The sequence below is a fragment of the Mustela putorius genome, unplaced genomic scaffold (assembly GCF_011764305.1).
Source record: "Mustela putorius furo isolate JIRA1106 unplaced genomic scaffold, ASM1176430v1.1 tig00000095_pilon_pilon_pilon, whole genome shotgun sequence".
NCBI lineage: Eukaryota > Metazoa > Chordata > Mammalia > Carnivora > Mustelidae > Mustela > Mustela putorius.
In genome coordinates this window covers 32,968,122-32,989,998 of record NW_025421280.1, presented here as the reverse complement: position 1 = coordinate 32,989,998, position 21,877 = coordinate 32,968,122, and the positions used below count along the sequence as shown (strand labels likewise).

The 21,877-nt window shown below is 55.2% G+C and overlaps 3 protein-coding genes across 6 annotated transcripts; 2 read left to right on the top strand and 1 right to left on the bottom strand.

The window, feature by feature from the left end:
- The first annotated feature begins 124 nt into the window (after positions 1-124).
- On the top strand, positions 125-8,356 carry PLPPR2 (phospholipid phosphatase related 2). 4 transcript variants are annotated; one of them, XM_004748397.3, is made up of 9 exons: positions 125-242; positions 2,491-2,570; positions 2,994-3,182; positions 3,294-3,429; positions 4,278-4,549; positions 5,477-5,653; positions 6,439-6,561; positions 6,858-6,909; positions 7,043-8,356. In XM_004748397.3, the coding sequence occupies exons 2-9, from the start codon at positions 2,505-2,507 to the stop codon at positions 7,384-7,386; spliced, it is 1,359 nt and encodes a 452-aa protein (XP_004748454.3). In that variant the 5' UTR covers positions 125-242; positions 2,491-2,504; the 3' UTR covers positions 7,387-8,356. The 4 variants fall into 4 exon arrangements, with proteins under 4 accessions (XP_004748454.3, XP_012909591.2, XP_012909592.2 ...); XM_013054137.2 differs by lacking the exon at positions 125-242 and adding an exon at positions 1,572-1,707; XM_013054138.2 differs by lacking the exon at positions 125-242 and adding an exon at positions 1,572-1,707 and having other exon boundaries at positions 2,451-2,570.
- Positions 8,357-13,085: 4,729 nt separating this feature from the next.
- On the top strand, positions 13,086-14,814 carry SWSAP1 (SWIM-type zinc finger 7 associated protein 1). Its single transcript, XM_004748613.3, has 2 exons — positions 13,086-13,352; positions 14,107-14,814. Exons 1-2 carry the CDS (start codon positions 13,095-13,097, stop codon positions 14,608-14,610), a joined length of 762 nt encoding a protein of 253 aa, XP_004748670.2. The 5' UTR covers positions 13,086-13,094; the 3' UTR covers positions 14,611-14,814.
- Positions 14,815-15,497: 683 nt separating this feature from the next.
- On the bottom strand, positions 15,498-21,518 carry EPOR (erythropoietin receptor). Its single transcript, XM_004748389.3, has 8 exons — positions 21,222-21,518; positions 20,255-20,390; positions 19,700-19,878; positions 19,464-19,621; positions 18,819-18,972; positions 18,647-18,734; positions 17,331-17,418; positions 15,498-17,237 (listed from the first exon to the last, which is right to left on the bottom strand). Exons 1-8 carry the CDS (start codon positions 21,334-21,336, stop codon positions 16,626-16,628), a joined length of 1,530 nt encoding a protein of 509 aa, XP_004748446.1. The 5' UTR covers positions 21,337-21,518; the 3' UTR covers positions 15,498-16,625.
- Positions 21,519-21,877: the final 359 nt, after the last annotated feature.

Sequence of the window (21,877 nt, the reverse complement as noted above, 5' to 3'; positions counted from 1 at the left end):
CAGAGGCCCCGCCCCGGATCATGCTAATGAGACGCCGCGAGTCCCCGCCCGACTGGGTTATGCAAATGAAGCGCCAGGAGGCCCCGCCCCTCGCCCCTTCGCTGAGTCTGCGCGGCGCTGCCGGGCCGACGGCGTCTCCCATCTCCGTGTCCGCCCGCGGGGCCTGCGGTCCGTCAGTTCGTCCTGTCGCCCGGGTGACGTCTAAGCGGAGCGGGGGCTCAGACCGTGACAGCCTCGACCCGGTGAGGGAGAGGGGCTTGGGCCGCTCCCGGCATCCCCTCTCGCGGGCTACCGACCCTCGGTCTGTATGGTTCGGCCAGGGTTCGGCTCCTGCGGGTCGGGTCCCTTGTGGGTCCGGCGCAGGGAGGGGGAAGGGAGGCAGTGAGCTGGGGCTTGAGAACCGGCCTCGGGGAGGGGAGCGTGGAGATGGGGACCCCGGGCCGGTGAAGCCAAGCGGCAGGTGGTGAGGGTGACTGTGATTGTGTGCTTGTCATTTTGTGTCAGTGTGTGGTTGTGTAACTGTGATTGTGTGGCTCTGGGGATGCCTGTGTGGTGGATGGTCTGTGTGGTGGATGTGTGACTCTCCTGTGGCTGTGATTGTGTGGCTGTCATCACGGGTGTCACTCTGAGGGTGTGTGTGGCTGTGTTGTTGTGACTGCTATCCCTGTGACTGTTGTGGGGCTGTCTCGGTGTCTGTACAGTTGTGTGCATATGACTGCCATTGTGTGTTCCTTCTGATGGTGTGTGGGGGCCCATTTCTATGTCTCAGTGTGTGGCTGTGATCATGCGCCTTTCTTGTGTGGCTCGGTGTGCAAATCCGTGTCGCGGTCCACGTATGTGCCCTTGTGGTGGCCATGTGGCTGAGCTCGTGGATGACATCGTCTCTCCTGTGAGTGTCAGTGTGGCTGAGACACTGTGAATGTGTGTGGCTGTCGCCGAGTGCCTGGTTGTTGGGGGTGTGACACCGTGACCGGTTTATGACCCCCATTGTGTGTGGTGACTCTTTTTGATGTAACTCTCCCATGTGTTGGCAGCTCTGAGGCTCTGTCCCTGGTGACAGGGGGGTGAGTGCTGGTGTGGGGCTGTATGCGGGGCTGTGAAGTGTTTGAAGGACCTCCCCTTGTGTCCCTGTGACTGTGTTTGTGTGGGGGATTGTTTGATCTGTGTGGGTGTCTGTGACAGGCCGTGTGCACACTGTGCCATGTGTGTGAGTGTACAGTTGTGTGTTGTGGGTGTTGGGCACCTGTCTGAATGAGCAGGCCTGTCTTGTTCACCACCAGCAAAGTGCCTGTAACCCAGCAGGCACTGGCTCCTTGTTGGTGGGATGGACAAATTCTGTACTCTTTGTGTGTGTTGTGTGTGTGTGTGTGTATGTGTGTGTGTGGTGGTGGTGGTTGGGATGGAGGCCGTGGCTGAGTTGTATACTCTAGGGATGCCGGTATGTGTGATTGTGTCTCTGGAAGGGTGAGGGGCCGTGGCCACGTGGGCGTCTGAGATCTCTGGTGACCCTCGCCCCGCATGTCACACTGCAGAGCAAGCTGCGTGGATGGGGCACTGGACCCAGAGTGCCTACCCTCACCTTCCTGGGCCTCAGTTTCCACATCTGTGCAATGGGGTTGACCATCCCTGCCCTGCTGGCCGCCAGGAGCGGCTGTGAGTCTGTGGGTGTGGCGGAGGCCTGTGGGAAGCCATAGGGCCCTTTCACAGGTGAGGTCAGCCTGGGAGAATGGGTCGAGCAGGTGTGGCTCTGTTGGCCCCTCAGTGCTGGGGGCTGAGGTTCGATTGGGGGAAGAGGAGGCTTGTGGGGAGAAGATAGCCCCTTTGTGAGACAGCAAGGCTGACAGTCTGGGAGGAGGAGAAGAAGGGGAGGCATCTGGGATCAGAGGGCCTGGCCATCAGCACGAAACAGTCAAGGCGCAGCCCATGGGGACAGGAAAGAGAGGCCCTTGTGGGCCATGGGGAAAGGGACTCAGAGGAGGAATTTGGTGGGGGTGGGGGACACAGAGCATGGGGTCCCTTATAAAGTATTTGAGGAAAGAGGATGGGGTCTCCTAAAAACCCATGGGGGTGAGAACCCTTCTAAGTGGGCCCTTCTCTGTGGGAGAGGGGTTCCGTTTAGCTGGAGAAGTCTTTTCCAAGGGCTGAGGGGAGGTGACCTGTGTGGTAAGAAGGAGAGACCCTCCTAAAAGGCATGAGGTCTGAATCTCCTATGTGGGCTGTTGGGGGAGAAAACCACTGTAGAGCCTCTGGGATCCGGGCTGGGGATGGGCTGAGCTGCTTGTGTGGGGAGGCCTCCAAAGGGCAGGATCCTAGACATTCAGAGTCATGGCCAGAAGGTACAGTGGGTGGAACCAGGGCTCCTTTGTAGTAGTTCTGGGGTGGCGGTGGGGGTGGGGGTCATGGTGTGGCCAGAGGACTCTACTCAGGCAGGTGACCGGAGCCTCCCCCAGGCCCCGCCCTGGCGGTCCCATTCCCTACCCACGTCCACAGGCCCAGCCTTCACCATGGCAGGAGGGAGACCTCAATCGAAGAGGAGTTTCTCCATCATTCCCTGCTTTGTCTTCGTGGAGGTGAGAAACCCAGTAACTATCTCCCTGCCCCTGCTCCGCCCGTCTGCACCCCAGACTTGCTCCCAGACCCTTAGCGGGGAGGAGGCGCGTTCCGAAGGGACACTCCCAGGGTTCCAAGCCCGCTCTGTCCACCCTTAGCGCAGAACTCTGGGTACCTCCCATCCTCTCTTGAGTTCAGCTTCCTTGGCTGTCAAAAAGGCGTCATCAGAGTCCCTTTCTCCTAGGGCAGTTATTAAGGTAAGATGTATTAATTCACGGAAGGGGTTTAGTATCATGTCCTGCCCCCAGTGAGGATTGTACTTCTGGGAGCTGCCAGCACTTCTGCCAGTAGTAGTATCTTTTCCTCGGTTGGTCACCATGGCCCCAGCCTGGACCTGACCTTGTCTCTTCTCTCTCTGTCCCCCTGCCATGACTGGGTGGCAGTCAGTGCTTCTGGGCATCGTGGTCCTGCTTGCTTACCGCCTGGAGTTCACGGACACCTTCCCCGTACACACCCAAGGGTTCTTCTGCTATGACAGTACCTATGCCAAGCCTTACCCAGGGCCTGAGGCTGCGAGCCGAGTACCTCCTGCACTCATCTATGCCCTGGTCACTGCTGGGCCCACCCTCACGGTGAGACTGGGGATAGCCTTGGTCAGACCCAGATGGCAGGAGGGCCAGGTGGAGGTGGGTGGAGGGTTGGCTTTGAAGGCCAGGAAGACCCCGCCTTGATCTTGCCCACAGATCCTGCTGGGGGAGCTGGCGCGTGCCTTTTTCCCCGCGCCACCCTCAGCCATCCCCATCATCGGGGAGAGCACCATCGTGTCGGGGGCCTGCTGCCGCTTCAGCCCCCCACTGCGGAGGCTGGTCCGCTTTCTGGGTGAGTGATGCAGCCAGGGGGTCAGCTATGCAAACGAGGTACGGGCGAGGTTCAGCCATAATAAGAATTTTATGGGGAAGAGGGCCTAGAACTGCCCTGGTGATGACCTCGAGAGGCAAAGAGGGATGTGGGTAAGGCCAGGCACAGTGGAGGGTCTAGGCACAGTGGTAGGCCTACGCCAACCGTGGTGGCAAATTCAGGGCCCCAGATTGCTACAAGGAGAGTATCAAGGCAGAAAATGGGGACATGGGCCCAGGCCAAAGACCAGCCCAACCTCTATCCCACCCCAAGCAGGAGAATGAGAGCCTGGTGGTGGTGGTGGGGGGGTCCCCCAGCCACAATGAGTGGCCATGGTGTAGGAGAAGGACAGAGCTCATCCAAAATGGTGGTCCCTATGACAGAAGACTGGAGCTCTAGCTCTAGTTGATTGTTGACCCAGGGAAAAAGTGATCAACTCAATAACAGTGAGCCCAAGGCAGGTGTATAAAGAGGCCCAGAAATACCACCAGGATGGTCTTCGGAGATTTCAGGCAGGAGCCCAGTCCTGATGTTATGCTGCTGAGGGGTCCTAGCCCAACTACACTGGAGTTCCAGGGAAGGACCCACTCCTGAGATGGTAGCAATCTAAGGGGGACAGAAGCAAGAGGCTCAGGGTGCCATCACGTTCGTCCCAAGGGAGGAGGACCTTGGCCCAGGGATAATGGGCTATGGCTTTAGGGGGATTCGCTGCTGTGCTTTAATGATGGTCACAGGAACAAGGTGCCCGGATGAACCACAGGGGCTCACAGGAGGAGGGCCCTGGGGTATCAGGGGCCCAGCATGAACTCTCTCTCCCACTTCACCCCCAGGGGTCTACTCCTTCGGCCTCTTCACCACGACCATCTTCGCCAACGCGGGGCAGGTGGTGACCGGCAACCCTACACCGCACTTCCTGTCGGTGTGCCGCCCCAACTACACGGCCCTGGGCTGCCTACCGCCCTCGCCCGACAGGCCAGGGCCTGACCGCTTTGTCACCGACCAGGGTGCCTGTGCCGGCAGCCCCAGCCTGGTGGCCGCTGCGCGCCGTGCCTTCCCCTGCAAGGATGCCGCCCTTTGCGCCTACGCAGTCACCTACACAGCGGTGAGCCCCAGAATAGGGGCACAAAAGTGGGAGGGGGGCGGCCAATGGGCAGGAGGCCACTCTGGACTGGAAACTCTGATTCCTTCCCAGGATAAAGTCACACTCCAGAGCTGTGACACTGCCCTGAGGGTGGTCCCACTCTGGGGCAGGAAGGTCCACCAGACTACCTCTTTTGAGTCTGGCCACGCCCCCTGGTCCGGGAATGCCACACCCAAGGGAGGTTGTTGGCTCCGCCCCATGGGACCAAAACACTGTTCCTGGAGCCCTGTACTCCATTCCCTGGAGCCTAGCCATACCCCTGATGCTACAGGTCCCTAAATTTTGGCTGGGAGACTAGGCAGTTGGGCTTTCAATTCGGTCCCCTGGAGCTTGGGAGGGAGGACCCTCCCCCAACCTCCCCATCCCGCTTTGTCCTTGCCCTTTCAAGATCTGGCCACGCCCCCGACTTGACTGACTGGGACTTCCTCTGTCCCCAGCCTTTTCTTGGTTCGCACCTCCTGTTGCTTTGCCTCCTTTTTCTGGCGTCCAGGACTAATTAGTTTCTTCTTGTCAGTGGATCCCTGGGGCTTGGGGGTTCCACCTCCTGGAGTTCCTGGACCTGCCCCCCTGGGCCTTGACTCCACGCTCCGGTTCTGAAGCGGTGGGCTGACCTAGCAAGCATCTTTCTCCATCTGTGACTGGTCCTGGGGAGTCCTGGGCCCCCGACTCTGTCCACTGCCCTTTGGTGTCCAGACCACACCCCTATCCCTGAAAGGGCCCGCTGGGAGTTCACGTCTCCATCCACGAACTCCAGTCCCCCCTGGCTCCGTAGCTCCTGGCCACACCCTCCAGCCCCAGTGCCATTCCCAGGGATTCTGGCCACGCCCTCTAGCCCGGAAGGCGGTAGCCACCTGCCATGCGTCCCCCTGATTGGTCTGGCTCCCACAGATGTACGTGACTCTCGTGTTCCGCGTGAAGGGCTCCCGCCTGGTCAAACCCTCGCTCTGCCTGGCCCTGCTGTGTCCCGCCTTTCTGGTGGGCGTGGTCCGCGTAGCGGAGTACCGCAACCACTGGTCGGATGTGCTGGCCGGCTTCCTGACAGGCGCTGCCATCGCAACATTTCTGGTGAGCCACCTTGCCATCCCATTCATACCAGTATGGGAGACCCTCTGTGAGCTCTCTGACCCGAGAAGCTGGACCTCACGATAGTGAAGGGTGTGGACTCTCTGTGACCTTGGGCGAGTGCCTTTACATTACCCTGCCTGGATGTTTTCATCTGTGAAATGGGATGACAGGACCAGGGTATGTAGAGTGAGGTCCTTGCTTTGAGTGCAGAATTTGAAGGCCCACTGAAACACTGAGTAATCAAGATAAATAATGTTTTATGACATACTTTTTAAAAAACCAAAAGTAGGGACGCCTGGGTGGCTCAGTCGGCTAAGTCGCTGCCTGCAGCGCAGGCCATGATCCCAGGGTCTTGGGATCGAGTCCCACATCCGGCTCCTTGTTCAGCGGGGAGCCTGCTTCTCTCTTTGCCTCTGCCTGCTTGTGTGCATGTGCTCTCTCTCTCTCTCTGACAAATAAATAAATAAAATAAAATCTTAAAACAAAACAAAAACCGAAATTAATGCAATAACACGTGATGTCCAAAATATCCAAAACTTAAAAGACAGCACCAGATCCTGCCTTTGCACCACTGGCCTTACTTGCCTCACCCTGTCATGGCCTGTGGAATAGATAATAATAGTACCTACCTTGTAGTAAGGTGGAAAGAACAGTGCTTGGCACATAAATGTATTGGAAAATGTTAACTGAAAACCTGAGCCTCAGTTTCATTATCTGAAAAATGGGGATGCCACTCCTACATTATTGGCTTCAGGCCTCAACATGCCCCTCTCACTCTGTCCCAGGTCACATGTGTCGTACACAACTTCCAGAGCCGGCGGCCCTCTGGCCGAAGGCTCTCCCCCTGGGAGGACCTGGGCCAAGCCCCCACCATGGACAGCCCCCTCGAAAAGTTAAGTGTGGCCCAGGTAAGGGGGGCCGGGGTCTGATCCCGGCTGGAGAGGGTGGTAGATGGAAGGGGACCGAGGAGGCAGGAAGTCAGGCAAGAGGTGGGGGTCTCCAGGCCTTGGGGAGGTAGAGGGATTGCTCGTCTTTGTGGACCTTGGTCCTGGGGGACAGTCACACAAAATAGAAGGGTGTGTTTTGATTAATCCGGAAAACTCTAGGTCTTTTCCACCAGCTCTCTGCCTGATGAGCCCCTCATGGCTGTGGCCAGTGGGGCCCAGGGGGCCACTAGCCCCTTCCCTCTGCCTCTTTGTCTCAGGAACCCGAAGCCTGCAGGCCGCATTCGACACCGGCACGGCTCACCCCATCCAGTGAGTGTCGAGGGAGTGGGGGGATAACCGGGGGGACTTCCAGGTCGCAGTCACTGCCACAGAGGTCTCGCCTATGCTCTCGTGGCCCCCTCCCAAGCTTTCTGATCCCCTGACCTCTGACCCTGACCCCCAGAGTCGCAGAACTGTGCCCGCCGTGGCCACCTGATCCCCAGCTGCGTGTCCTCCAGGGCTCCAGCCATGTGTTCGTTGCCCCGTGTGCCCCGCCCTCGATTGAGGTCTGAGCCGACGCCCCTGCCCCTGCCCCTGCCCCTGCCAGCACCAACCCCCAGCCAGGGTCCCTCACCCTCCTCCCCCGGGCCTGGGGGGCCGGGTGGGGGTGGCGGACGTGGTCGGAAGTTGCTGCTACCCACACCCCTGCTTCGGGACCTGTACACCCTTAGCGGACTCTATCCCTCCCCCTTCCACCGGGACAACTTCAGCCCTTACCTGTTTGCCAGCCGTGACCACCTGTTGTGAGGCCCCCGATGCCCTCCCAGAATCTGCCAGGCCCCCTTTCCTTCCCGCCACACGTGTGGGTGCGTGTGCCATGTGAGTGCCAAAGCCCTCTGTGCACAAACCAGCCCGGCCTAGGCATTAGAGGCTGGCTGGAAGGACATTTGGGGGGCCCCCTGCCTCTCTTGCCCTCTGGGACACCCAAGTGGGCATTACTGGGAGGTGGGCCCTTGCCCCTAGGATTACTCTTTTAAGGGCCAAAACCTGACCCCATTGGCCATTGCTCAGCCAATGGGAGCCCCCGGTTCTAAAATTTCTACTTAAAAGTAGTTTACTCCAGCCTGTGGGAGCCTCCCCTCATGTCTTAGAATCCTCAGGCAAGAGGGTAACTCCAGTTAGTGTTCAGCGTCTGAACAACCAATAGGAGTCCTTGGTTTTCAGAATTTCTAGGATGGGTGGGTATGATTCCAGTCAATGGGGGACCGCCAATGTCTAAGGACAAGCAAAGAAGAAGGAGATGGGGTCATCCTTTGTCATCGGGTCCTCTATCAGATTCAGAAGAGTCCAGCTGGAGCATGGGGGGCAGGCTCCCCCATGGCAGGGTCCTTGGGGCACCCCTTCCTCTCTTAGCCCCTCCCCCATGTGTAAACTCTCACTCAGTCCCTCCTAACTCCCAACTTATACAGGGCTTGCCCCAGTTCAGAGGTTTTGGGGTTCAGGGTGCTGTCTCCCCTTGTCTGTGCCCAGATCACCCCAAACCCTTCTGTTATTAGGGCTATGGGAGGAGACTTTTTTTGCCTTGGAATCTGCCCTTGTTCTTTCCACTGCCCCCCATCCCGGGCCCCAGCCTCCTGCAGATGTGCCATCATGGGGGGTATGGGTGGAGCAGAGAGGGCTCCCCTGCCCCAGGCAGCCAAAGGCAGTGGGCAGAGGAGACACTGCCCCCCTTTCCTGCCCCCTCCTTATCTTTAATAAAGACCTGTTTGTAACAGAAGTTTGGCCACCTGCCTTCCTCCTCCCCCAGGTGTTGGGGCGTAGAAGAATTTAATCATTGGTATGTAGCCAAGGTGAGACTGGGAGTGTGTTTATTGTCACAGTGGATCTGAGAGTGATTATGGAAAAGCAGTGTGGGGTCACTGAGCCAGCGACTTTATTTTTTTTTTTTTTTTTTTTTTTTTTTTTTTAATTTATTATTTATTTGACAGAGAGAGAAATCACAAGTAGGCGGAGAGTCAGGCAGAGAGAGAGAGAGAAGCAGGCTCCCGCTGAGCAAAGAGCCCGATGCGGGGCTCGATCCCAGGACACTGAGATCACGACCTGAGCCGAAGGCAGCGGCTTAATCCACTGAGCCACCCAGGCGCCCCGAGCCAGCGACTTTAAATCGTGGCTCAGCATTTCCTGGTTGCATGTTGCATGACCTCAGGAAAGTTAATTAACCTCTCTGTTCTATTGTTTCCTTATCTGTCGAATGCAGACAGCACCACAAGCTACATGTAAGGCACAAAAACACCTAGTGAGGGGCCTCACGTGACTGTCTCCTCCAGGCATCTAGCCTGTTTCTGACTATGGCCTGGGTGCTGAGGACACAGGGAATAGGGTGAAGGCACTAAGAGCCCACATGCTAACCCCCTAGCTGCATGGATGGGAGCAAGGGTTCTACTTGTGACATCGTGCTGAGACACAACCCTTGAGGACCCAGTGGAAACCAGGAGGCATGAAGGCACAGACCTCCTCACAACTCCATCATGGCTCTGAAGGGCTTCCAACTGGCCACTCGGGGCATGGAGTCATTCAGGAACAGGAAAAGTGTTCTCTGATTCCCTCCCCTCCATTCTATTCATTCATTCATTCATTCATTCATTCAGCAAACACTATGGATCACCTACTGTGTGCCAGGTGCTGCATTGTAGGCACAGGGGCTGTAGCAATGAACAGAACGGACACAAATTTCCACATCAGAGGGTCAACACTCTAATACATGAGACAGACAACAAGATAAATAAACTAGATACAGAGTCACAATACCAAATCCCAAAAAGGTCTGAAAAGCAAAATGGTTTCATAACCCATTTGTGGCAAAATCTGGCCTTTACGGATAGAAGGTTATTATAGCTTTTATTTATTGAAACTTATGTGAGTATTCTTATGTTTCATTCCAGATAAAGTGTTTGATTTTGAGATGTTATCCCAGGCCCCACTAGGGATGCAATACAGAGTATTATACCATAGTACCTTTTTTAAAAATCTGAAAAATTCTGAATTCCAAGCTCTTGGACCAGGGGTTCAGGTCAAGGTTTGGGATCTCTGACATATTAAATATTGATAAGTGATAGGAGAAAATTCAAGCTAGAGAAGACAATGGGACAACTTCGGGATGGGGGCACAGTTTGCAATTTAAAGAGGCATGAAGGAGGGAAGAAAGAGCCATGTAAATATGGCGGGGGAAGGAAAGTTTGAGGCAGAGGGAACAGCAAGCACAAAATCCCTGAGGTGGGAATGAGCCCTCCGTGTTCAGAGAACAGTGAAGACGCCTATGCAGCTCAGCTGAGCTAGGGAAGAGACAGGTAGAGGGAGAGGAGATGGGGTAGGTGTTGGGGCTGATTTTTGGGCATGGGAAAGGAGGTGGGAGCATGAGAGGGCTTAAGGCAGAGGAGGATAGAATCACGGAGCCCCCTTCTTCACAAGACAGATCTCCTACTTTCAGGCATCGTACCCCTGAGGGCCATGTTTCCTCCTGTCCCACAGCTACCTCCCCGCAGGCAGGAAAGAAGCAAAACTTCAGCACAGAGGACAGCACTCCATCCAACCCCAGCTAGCGCTGTCCGCGGTCCTGAAATCAAGTGCTGGCCAAGAAAGGGTCAAGTGGGGACTGCCAGACACAAAGAAGCGTTCAGGTCTGCTAGAGAAGGTGGAGACAGCTGGCCTTGCCTTGTCCACACCCCCATCCCAGGTTTGATAATTTTAGGTAGAAAATCCAGACTAAGGTAGACGTACTTATTCAAAACACTTCTCGACATGCCCCTGCAGATTCCACGGAATCTCTAACTCAATGCAACCAAAACTGAGTTCTGGTTTAAAATGTAAGTCAGGGGGGCACCTGTGTGGCTCATTGGGTTGAAGTCTCTGCCTTCGGCTCGGGTCATGATCCCAGGGTCCTGGGATGGAGTCCCACATCGGGCTCTCTGCTCAGCGGGGGGCCTGCTTCCTCCTCTCTCTCTGCCTGCCTCTCTGCCTGCTTGTGATCTCTCTCTGTCAAATACATAAATAAAATCTTTTAAAAAAATAAAATGTAAGTCAGACCACAACCCTCCTCTGCTCAAAGCCTCTTGTGGCTGGCTCCCCATGCATTCTGGTAAAAGCCAAAGTTCTCCCAGTGCTTCAGGGCCTTTGCACTTAGAGGTGCTACCACTTGAAATGTTCTTCCCCCTCACATCGACATGGTTTGCTCCCTCAGCTCCTTCAAGTTTTTTCTCAAATGTCACCTTCTCAGTGAGGCCTGCCCCTACCACTCTATTCCAAATTGCAAAAACCAAACAACTGGCCCTTCCAGCTCTTTTTTACCCTGTGCAAAATTTGTTTTGCATACACTTGTCATCCACTCACAGACTATTTAAATTCCTCATTATGCTTAGTGGCCATTAGCTTCTCCCTCACTAGGATTTAAAAAAAAAAAAAGTTATTTATTTATTTATTTATTTATTTGAGAGAAAGAGCATGAGTGGGGGGAAGGGGCAGAGAGAGAGGGAGAAGCAGACTCCCTGCTGAGTAGGGAACCTGATGCAGGGCTTGATCTCAAGACCCCAAGATCACAACCTAAGCCAAAGGCAGATGCAAAAAAGACTGAGCCACCCAAGCTCTCTTAGTTTTCTCTTAGGCCCTCTTAGTTGTCTTTTCACTCCTGAAGCCCTGATGCCTAGAACAGTGCCTGGCACACAGTAGGTGCTCAATAAAATTTTATTAAATGAATGAATGAGTCACTTGATGCTGAAAAATGAAGGAGAAACAGACTGATTCTGAGCTGTTTACTCTCCTGTCCCCTCACACTTTGGTTCTCCATTCTCCTGGGAGCTTCTCTACAGCAAGGGTCCTTCCATCAGGACATGAAGACAGCATCTGAGAAGGGACAGGAGGAAGTGCTATGTGTACAAGAAATATGCCAAACATCTGCATCTCTGCCAACTTACTCAGTCTACATTTATGAGTACCTGTCGTGTGCTGGGTGCTGTTCTAGGAGCTGGTGGGGGGGCGGCTCAGCAATGAGCAAAAGAAATTCCCTGGTGGAGCTGGCGTTCTAGTGATGAGAGAGGCAATAAGGACATAATATTGTGTAATATATATAATATAATAATGTGTGTAGAGAGCGCTGCGGGCACATTAGCTGAAAGGAAATGTATCTATGTGCGTGTGCGCGCGTGTGTGTGTAATAGCAATGGTATGGCTGTATCAGAGTGTGTTTTAATGTGTGTGCAAGGGAAAGGGTGTGGGGACGTAAATGTGGGAGAAAGTGTGCATGGGATGCTTTGTGTCAAGGTAGGATAGGGCTGTGAACATGTGGGTTCTGGAAGTAGAATATATGCAGAGATGCCATGGTTTGTGTGTGTGTGCGCGCGCGCGCACGTGTGCGTGTGTGGAGAGGGTTGTGGAGGCGCCTGGCTGTGTGGGTGGGTGTATTGGGGGATGCTGTGGATCTGTTTTCTGGCCCCAGAGAGAGAAAGACCAGGAAATATCAGTTCCGCCCCGCCCCCCTGGGTCTCCTGGCAACAGCACCACTTTGAAGTTACCAGGAGACAGAGTTGCCAGGGCAACAGGGGTGAGTGGCAGCTCTGGGGCGAAGTCTGGGTGAGGAGACCCAGCCAGCCAGCCATCACTTAATCACTCACCTTGTTCCTCCTCCTTTCCCAGTTTCTCATCAGTCCTACCTTCCTTTCTTCATTTATTCGTTTAACAAGCATATATTAAGAATGTACAATGATCTAGTTACTGTTCCGGGAGCTGGAGGCACCTAAGTGAACAAGACAAACAAGCTCTCTGCTTTGGCTGTCCCTCAGTCTTCCACCCTCTATGTGTGTCTTTGTCTCTTCTGGCGCCTTTGGTCTATGGTCATGCCTGTCCCCCTCACTCTAAGTAAAACCCCGGGAGTCCCAGGCCAAAGAGGAAGCCAGCTGAGACTCCTCTTCTCACAGACCCTCAGAGGTTGCCCACGAATGTTTCTGAGCCTGCAGCCTCCAACACAAGCTGTGCCAATACTAAGGTGCAGAGAAAGAAACAAGCTTCTCCATCACTCACTTTCTTAGTTGTCATTGGGTGACATCAGCAGAAACACACACAGACACACTCATCGCAGTATTTCTCTGAGCTATCATGAGCTCCATTTTACAGGTGAGCAGACTGAAGCTAGGAGACTTTTAAGTAATGTGTCAGTGATTAGGGCCTGTATTCTTCAACTCTTGACCCTTATATTTGTCTGATTAGCTGATTAGCTCACAATAATAATATTCGTGCTGCTTCCTCAGCCGACTTGGGCAAAGGGCCTTTTCTCCCTGAAACGCCTCCATTCCTGCTCCCTCAAACTAAGTTATTTGCCCCTTCATCGGGGGAGGAGCTAGTAAAGGCCAATCTAACTTGGACGGCAGACCCACGAACCAATGGAGAAGCTAAATTCATTATAACCAATGAGACCTCGGTTTGGGCGGGCTTAGGGGGCAGAAACGGGCCGCTGATTGGACGGAAGTATGTTGCTAATGGCGGAGGCGCTGAGGCGGGTGCTAAACCTGGGAAACTCTGCAGAGTCCGAGTCGGAGTATACAGCAGAGGCTGGATCGCCTTTGCTGCTGCTCGGCGGTCCAGGGTCTGGAAAGACGGCGCTGCTATTCGCGGCGGCCCTGGAAGCGGCAGGAGAGGGCCGAGGCCCCGTCCTCTTCCTGACCCGGAGGCCTCTTCAAAGCCTGCCCCGCGGGAGAAGAGCGGCGCTCGACCCCCTGCGGCTACAGGTAGCGGAGGGGTGGGACCAAAGGCGGATAGTTAGTACCCGAGCGGATTGAGGGTTGAATGACAGGTAGACAGACCAATGGAGGGGACGAAGGAAGAGCGAGCCGGAGCGGCCATTGTGGGGCGGAGTCATGAGATTATGGGGGAGTGGGGAGGATGGGGGCGGGACCACAGGTACAATCTTTGTTAAGATTGGGAAACTGTCCGGTGAGGGGACGGAGTTGGCGAAAGGAGACGCTTGCGTCTGAAAGCAGAAGGTAAGAGGTTGGGCTAAACCAGTGTCTTTTTTGGACGCGGGGTTTTCTTTCGGGGCCAATCTGGAGGTTCCACTACGAACCTACCAGCGGGTTTTCCGTGGAAAGATTGCCTTAGTGACCTGGCCAAAAACCTTACCAGTTCTCCGCTAATAGGGGTAATGGTAAATGCAGGTTAAAAAAAGGGGGTGGGGGTGCCTGGCTGGCTCAGTTGGTAGGGCATGAGACTTTTGATCCCAGGTTTTTAAGTTCCATGCTCACCCACCTTTGGTGTAGAGATTACTTAAAAATAAAATCTTTTTATATAAAAAAAGGGGGGAGGAGGTGGGGGTGGGTACGAATAGAAAAGTATTCGACCAGTCGGAGCTGCTTCACTCTAGAAACAGGTATCTGGGACCTGAGAGCTTAGCGCAGGAAAGTATACAGGGCAGTAGGGCAGCTATAGCTGGGAGCCAGGCTTTCTGGGCTGAATATGGTCTTTTCCTTTGTTTCCTCCCTTTAGAAGATCCGCTTCCAGTACCCACCGTCAACCCATGAACTCCTTCAGCTTCTGTGCTCTGCCCATGAGGCCCGGGGCCCAGCCCCCTCCCTCCTGCTGCTGGATGGCCTGGAGGAGTACCTAGTGGAAGACTTGGGGCCCCAGGAAGCGGCGTACTTGGCTGCCCTGCTTCTAGACACAGCTGCCCACTTCAGCCACCGGATTGGGGCTGGCCAGGGCTGTGGGCTCATTGTGGCCCTCCAGATCCAGGAAGAGGGAGACAGTGGGGAAGCCCTGCAGCTGTCGCTGGTCCAGCGGTATTTCCCTGCCCAGTGCTGGCTGCATGTGGATGCATCAGGGCCAGGACAGCACTGCCTCCGAGCCTGCCTGGATCCAGGCGGGCAGGGTCCCAGAGCAGAGTGGTGGTTGGCTTTCCGACCAGATGGAGAGATGACAGTCACCCCATGGCCTGCCCAGGCTGGTAAGCCCAGCTCAGACAAAGGTTCAAGTTCTGAAGGCCAGCCTTGAGTTTTGGAATGTGCCCAACCTCTCTATGCCTCGGTTTCCCATGGCGGGAATACTTAACTTCAGGGACATGTGCAGATTCAAAGACCTAAAGAATATAAAGTGCCTTTTCTCTTTTGATAAATAGCATTATCATGTACTTATTTTGCCCAGTCAGCATATTGTTTTGCTTTTTGAATTTTATAAAAAGTTTCATGATAAATGTAATATTCTGAGACTTTCTTCTTCTCCCACTCAGCATTGTTATTAAGATCAGGCCATGGGCACTTGGGAAGCTCAGTAGGTTAATGAAATCTTTTTTTTTTTTTTTTTAAGACATTTTTTATTTATTTGACAGACAGGGATCACAAGTAGACAGAGAGGCAGGCAGGGGGTTGGGGAAAGCAGGCTCCCTGCTGAGCAGAGAACCCAGTGCGGGGCTCAATCCCAGGACCCTGGGATCATAACCTGAGCCAAAGGCCGAGGCTTTAACCCACTGAGCCATCCAGGTGCCCCGAGTTAATGAAGTCTTGACTTCAGCTCAGGTCATGATCTCCAGGTCTTGGGATCAAGGCTCAGGTCAGGCTCCTGTGCTGAGGGGGGAGTCTGCTTGTCTGTCTCCCTCTGCCCACCCCCAACCCACACCCTGGATCATGCTCTTTCTCTCAAATAACTAAATAAAATCTTTAAAAAAAAAAAAAAATTAGGCCATATTTTTTAGTTCAGTCCTTTTTCTCTACTGCATATAATGTCCTGAGTGACTGTACCCCATTTTGTTTTGTCATATTGACTTATTTACTGCTTATGAACATTCTTTTTTTTTTTTAAATATTTTATTTATTTATTTGACAGAGAGAGATCATAAGTAGGCAGAGCAGCAGGCAGAGAGAGAGGGGGAAGCAGGCTCCCTGCCGAGCAGAGAGCCCGATGCGGGGCTCAATCCCGGGACCCTGAGACCATGACCCAAGCCAAAGGCAGAGGCTTAACCCACTGAGCCACCCAGGCATCCCGCTTATGAACATTCTTGCACACATATATTGGCTCATATCCATGAGGGCTTTTAAGGTATATACTAGAAGTGGAATTGGTAGAGTAGGTCTGCATATGTTCATCTTTCCTTGGTTATGTCAAACTTCTAAAAAGTGGTTGAACAGAACTCCCAGTGAGCCACCTGATAACATGGGTCTCATCAGAGTACTTTCTTAGAACAGGGCCTAATTCAAAATAAAACCTTACAAAATAGTGTCATTATTATTTGTGGCAGAGGCTAGCTAGAGGCTCATTCAACAACTTTCCGCTCCTTGGGAGTACAGCTAAACTGTATTTTTCCCCAGCTGCCTGTGGGATCCTGTGATCCCACAGGGATTCTTGAGTGTTTCTGGCCAATGGAATTTGTGAAGAAGAGATGATTACTACCTCTTAGCCTACTCCCTAAAATGGCCCACCAAATCTTCTGCTCTTTGTTCTGCTTGTTGGTTGGCAAGACACAGAGGACCCATCTAAAGATCTCAGTGTGGCCCTGGGGGGATGGTGAAGCCAGAGACCAGAAGAGTCCAGGCTTCTCACTTGTCCCAGAGATGGCTGCCCATCTACAGGTTTGCATTGAAATAGGAGAGAGAAAGCATTTGATGTGTTAAGTCACTCATATTTAGGAGTTGTTTGTTATGGAAGCTAGTATAACATATACTGACTAATTCATGCTATTATGATTATTATTCAGGTTGCCAGATCCAAAATTTGAGTTGGAGCTCGAGGCCTTTTACTGCTGCCCCTATGGCCTGGGCCCAGGGAAAGATGGGGCTTACAGGATGTTTGTAGAAGTCATGATAGGAAAGAAAAAAAAAAAAAAGACACACATACATGCATACACACACACACACACAACTCTATACAATTTCAAAATACTGCAAGGATGGACTGAGCAAGGATGGACTGGGCAGAAACCCAAGGGTGGCCTCACCAACCCTGCTCAATAAGTCTTAGGCCTGGACTAGCACTTGAGGTCATCCTGGGTCTCCAAGCATCTGAGGGCTGGAGTCCTAGGAGCAGGCCACGTAGCTGGGAGGTGAAGGCTCCAGGGCTGGGGAGAGGCTGTTCTCATAAGGATTCGAGAAGGGGCCATTCGATGAGTCCCCCTGGGCTCCCTGGGAGCCCCCTGAGCTGTAGTCAGTTGAGATGCCAGAGTCGGACACCATGAGGTACAGGTACTTTATGTGGGGTGGGGTGGGGGGCAGCTCAGGGGGCAGTGCCCTTGGGCGCAAGAGCTGGGAGCTGGGATCCAGGATGGTATACTCAAAGCTGGTACCCAAGGCCCCCTCTGGCCCAGGCTTCAGGGACAAAGCAGATGAGTAGGAGGATGCTTCTGAGCCTTTATCCATGGCTACCATGTCCAAACCGCCATCAGGCCGTGGCAGATCCTCAGTGGGGGGGTTCCGGGGCAGCAACCACTTGTCCAGCACCAGGTAGGTGTCCTGGGTATGTTCACTGCCCACTGGCTCCAGCAGGGGTCCCTCATCCTCTGTCCCTGGCTCCACGGCCTGTGTTGCCCCCCAGCAGCGTTCAGAGAGGACTTCCAGGGGAGCGGGTGGGTCCTCTGCAAAGGGTGTGCAGGGGCTCCACCAAAGGCAGCCCTCATTCTGGTACAACCACAGCTGGGGAAACAGCACCAGCCTGCTCAGAGACCTGTGGTTCAGCCCTGGGAGCAGGGAAACCCCAGGCCCCAAGGGAACAACCCCACCACCTACCTGGAAGTTACCCTTGTGGGTGGTGAAGAGGCCCTCAAACTCACTCTCAGGGCTTGGGATGCCAGGCCAGATTTTCTGCTTCAAAGCTCTGATGAAGCCAAAAGGACCAAGTACATGAGTATGTGTCACTGAATACCCACCGGCACCCCCCTTAGGACCAGCCACAGGGGCACAGACAGTTCTAGCCTCTTGTGATCACAGTGGAGGTAGAGGAGTGCATAGGGGAGGAAGAACAGAGGCTTGAGCTTGCGCTGCAAGCCCTACAGGTGGGTGACTAGAACAGGGTTTTGAAGGATGCATAGGAGTTCAATATGCACTGATGGTACTTCCCTTCTTACTTCTTTCCATAATATTCCCCCAGTGTACTTAGAATAAAATTCAAACTTCCTCCCCACAGCCCTGTAGATGGCCTAGCATGTTCTGACCCCTGTCACCTCCCTCACCTCCTCATTCACCACTCTTTTCTAATGCATTCTGCTCTAGCCACAGAGTGCTTCTTGGTAGCTGCTTCAATGTTCTAAGCTCATTCCCACCTTAGGGTCTCTGCACTTGCTGTTTCTTTTCAATTTTCATGTGGCTGCCTTCTAACCTTCAGGTTTCCATTCTGATGTCACTTTCCAGAAGCCTTTTCTGATCAACCTGTCATGTCCCCATGCCCCATTTGTTGTGATATCACTTATCACAATGCATAATCAAATATCTGTTGGTTCCCTTGTTCTCAACCATGAGATCCACAAGGTGGGGACATACTTGTTTTCCACTTTCTCCCCAGTGCCTAGCACCCAGTTGGCTCTCCTTAGGTATTTTCCAACCAAGTAAATAAACAAGGCCTTGAAAGACACCTAGGAGACCACCTGGCAGACAAGGCAGGAAGGGCATTCCAGGCAGAAGGAACAGCATAGGCTTGAGGGTGTGAAACCACCTGCTATGCTCTGGGAATTCCAAAAACCTCAGGATGTCTGGTCCTACCATAAAGAATCTAAGGAGCTTGACAACAGGGGCAGGAAGCACTCAGGGTGTTAAATCTTTCCATTAAGCCCATCCCGGGATTTTACAAAAGTTGACAAACTTGGGAAAAGGAAAAAGCAAAGGAATTCAAGAAGGAGCAGCCACTGAGGTCGAAGGAAAACTAGGTGAATGTTCCCAGGGAATTTTAACTAAGGGTCTGGGTCTGATCTGGCTCACACCCCAGCCCTTCCACTGACCCCTCACTGTGTCTCTCTGGGCAAATGCCTGCCCTCTCTGAGCCTAGCTTTCCACAGCAAAAGAATGGGGTGGAGAGGAGTCTGGGCTAGGTGCCTGAATGGGGCGCTCACCTGCGGTGGGAGAGCAGGGCGAGCACGGCCAGCAGCAGCAGGATGAGCACGAGGATGAGGGAGAGCGTCAGGATGAGGGGGTCCAAGTCTGGGGAGCACGAAGGAAGTCACGGTGGTGGGAATGCCCCATATTGCTCCCCGGTCCCTCCTACGCCCCCACCTGGGGCCTCACCACTAACTGTCAGCAGCGACGCAGGCTCGGACCAGGCGCTCCAGAAGCCACCAAAGCTCGGCTCGGCCATCCGCGCGCGTACCATGAAGGTGTAACGCGTTCTACCCCGAAGGTTGCTCAGCAAGCACTCAGTGCGACCATCTAGGATCTCCACCTGGGGGCGGGGCCTGGGTGAGAGGCGTGGCCAGTGGGGCGGGGCTAGCAGGGAAGCATGGGGGTGCGGCACTGAGCCAATCAGAGGAAGGAAGGACAGCTCCCCACGCAGCCCTGAGGGGGAAGGGCGAGGAAAGCAGGACGCTGCTTCCAGGAAGGCTTGGGGCCTAACAGGACGGGCCCCAGCGAGCAGAGGGCGGACTATTGAGGGGCAGGGCCAGAGCCTAGAGGGTCGGGACCTTGAAGGGGTCTAGTGTTTGGGACACTGGGGTAAGTGGCATTGGGTCCAGGTGCGCTGGTGGGGCACTGGGAAAGAAGGCCTGTCACTGGGCGTGAAGGTGTCTCGAGCAAGAAGATGACGGGCGTCAGAGGCTGGGCCTGGAGGGGCGAGACCAGGGGGCGGGGCCGTGGGGACCATCTGGCCGGGAGGGAGGGAGGAGGCGGAGCTGTCCACCTTGGACCCTTTGGGGCTGACGTTCGAGGAGGCCTCACCTTCTGTGCGCCCGCTGCGATGTTGCCAGAGGAAATGTTCACTTCGTAGCGGATGAGGCTGGCCACCGGGGCCCCAGGAGGCGGGAGCCAACGCAGTACCACGTGGCCGCCCTCGTCCGCCCGCCGCGCCAGCAGCCCCGTGGGGGGATCCAGGAGCACTGAGGAGACTGGTTGATCAGGTGGGCGGAGGGCGAGACTCCCTCACCCGACAAAATCCCCATTCCCTGCTAACTTACCCACTTCGTTGATGTGGATGATACGGCGATAGCGTGGAGCGCCCGAGGATACCGCTGTGACGCGCAGCTCTAAGGGCACGAAGCTCGACGTGTCGGCCGTAGGCAGCGAGCACCAAAAACGCACAGCGCCGTGAGCCGTGGGCGCCTGGTGCAGACTGCATGGCTTCCATGGCTCACCCCTGTGCGCCAAGGGGCCAGAGAGGGAAGGGAGCAAGTTGGGGCTAGGGGTGCGACAATTTGCCTGGACCGTGGGCGCATTTGGGGCACGACCACCAAAGGGCGTACAACCAGCCCCGCACGCGACGCCTTAGTCCCATCGGAGGGGTGCTGACCCCAGAATTGCTCTGCAACAGAGATCGCGGGAGTGTTCCAACCCCAGCCACTAGGGGCGCGTGTCAGTCCCGACCCCGCGGGCTTCCCACCCACTGGGGAGGTGCCACCCGGCCCCGGACACTAGCAGATATCCCAAAGCGTGAACTCCGGGGCGCACTCAGTCCTGCCCACCCGCCCCCTCCTCAGAGCGTGGGGGCGCTCCTCTTGCCCTGCTGCACTCACTCGAGCTGGTAAAAGAAACTGTAGTTGTTGGGGCCGACCCCGGCGCTTGGCGCTTCCTCCCAGAAACACACCAAGTCCTCCAACCGTTCGGTGAAGCACAGAAGCTCTTCGGGCTCGCGGGCAGCCAGCAGGGCCGCTGCGGGTGGGAACAAGGGGAGGGGGTCGGGGCAACCCAGTCTTTGGGTCTCCGCGTCCTCCCCCTCCCTCCTGCCGCCTGTGCGAACCGATAAGAAAAAAGCCCCGCCTCGCTCTCTACCCCAAGCGGGGCCCCTCGAAGGGTCCCCAGAGGTGGTGCCCCCCGAACTCCCAGGCACAGGTTGCCTTACTGTTCCCACACACATCCCCGCCCACCCCACAAGGCGCTGGACAGCGCGCAGCCTGCCGGGCCTCCGCCTCCCGCTGCCGGCCCCGCCCCAGGCCAGGCGGGCCCCTGGTGTGTGCGGAGGTGGAGGGCTCCCCTATCGGCCCCGGCCGGCTGCCGGGGACCAGATAACGCCAACCGTGACCCCCTCCCCCGCCCCTTCCCTCGACCCGCAGGCCCGGGGATCTGGCGCCCGCATACAAACCATGTTTACAGTCGCCAGCGGCCCGGCCCCTCTGCCTCGACCCGGGCTTTGTCCTCCCTCCCTCAGAGCAGGGTGGGCTAGGTCCCCTCTCCTCAGGGACTCTGGACGTCGAGGTCTAGACCCAGCACCACCCCTGCCCCCATTACGATATATCATGTCCCAGGGCCCCCTGAAAAGATAAAATGGGAACTCTATGTCCCCTCCAGATCCAGTCTGGAGTCTTAGACCCCGGCATGGTACACCAACTCCTAGTCTAAGAGGCTCAAAGACCAGTTTGACCCCCAGGATCTAAACTGGAGGTTCAGAACCCAATATGATCCCCAGGAGCTCTGCTGGAAGTTCAGGCCTGAGCAATGCCCTCCAGGACCTAGGGCGGGGGTCCCACACCGATCTACCCTTACCTTTACTTTCAAACTTGGGGTCCAGGGATTTGGGTGGGGAAGCCCAGGCGGCCCCAGCGAGCAATAAACAGAGAGAGCAGACACCGGGCCAGAGGTGGGCCCGAAAGTGATCCATGATGCAGTCCCTGGCGATGGGGGGCCCAGGGCCCCTGCCCCCTGCCCCCCTTCCGCCCCTGGCACAATCCACAGCTGGGTCAGCAGCTGCCTCCGCCGGACACAGCTGACCAGGCCCTTCCCGGCCAGGCGCCTCCAAGTGGCAGCTCCCCCGAGGGGGCGGGACCACACGCAGCCTGGGCTGAGATAAGCCGGAGGAGGCCGCCCTGCTGGTCCCGCGGGAGGCGGCAGGGGCCCTGGGGGGCCCCCCCGCGGCCACTTGGGGTTCAGGAACAGTGCCGGTTTCTGGGTTTCTGAGGCAGGCAGACTTTCTTATTCTGTGACCCTGGACAGGTGACTGATCTGAGCTTCAGCCTTCTCATCTGTAAAACCCGGCTTGGCACATAGCAAACATTCAAAAAATGTAAGATCCTGTTATTATCGTGCTAATCAACATCTCTTCCCAGGCTGGGTAGGAATAAATAATCATAATAGTGACGGGCGGTTGAGTGCACGGTGTTAAGCAGTGTGGCCAAACATATGATCCTGTAATAAAATAACAT

Excerpts from the sequence above, each read along its gene's own strand:
- PLPPR2 (XM_004748397.3), top strand. The coding sequence starts at position 2,505 with ATGGCAGGAGGGAGACCTCAATCGAAGAGGAGTTTCTCCATCATTCCC. Across the intron at positions 3,183-3,293 it reads CTGCTGGGCCCACCCTCACG|ATCCTGCTGGGGGAGCTGGC; the intron begins GTGAGACTGGGG and ends TCTTGCCCACAG. Across the intron at positions 4,550-5,476 it reads ACGCAGTCACCTACACAGCG|ATGTACGTGACTCTCGTGTT; the intron begins GTGAGCCCCAGA and ends TGGCTCCCACAG.
- SWSAP1 (XM_004748613.3), top strand. The coding sequence starts at position 13,095 with ATGTTGCTAATGGCGGAGGCGCTGAGGCGGGTGCTAAACCTGGGAAAC. Across the intron at positions 13,353-14,106 it reads TCGACCCCCTGCGGCTACAG|AAGATCCGCTTCCAGTACCC; the intron begins GTAGCGGAGGGG and ends TCCTCCCTTTAG.
- EPOR (XM_004748389.3), bottom strand. The coding sequence starts at position 21,336 with ATGGATCACTTTCGGGCCCACCTCTGGCCCGGTGTCTGCTCTCTCTGT. Across the intron at positions 19,879-20,254 it reads AGTTTCTTTTACCAGCTCGA|GGGTGAGCCATGGAAGCCAT; the intron begins GTGAGTGCAGCA and ends CTTGGCGCACAG. Across the intron at positions 17,419-18,646 it reads GCCCTGCTCTCCCACCGCAG|AGCTTTGAAGCAGAAAATCT; the intron begins GTGAGCGCCCCA and ends TGGCTTCATCAG.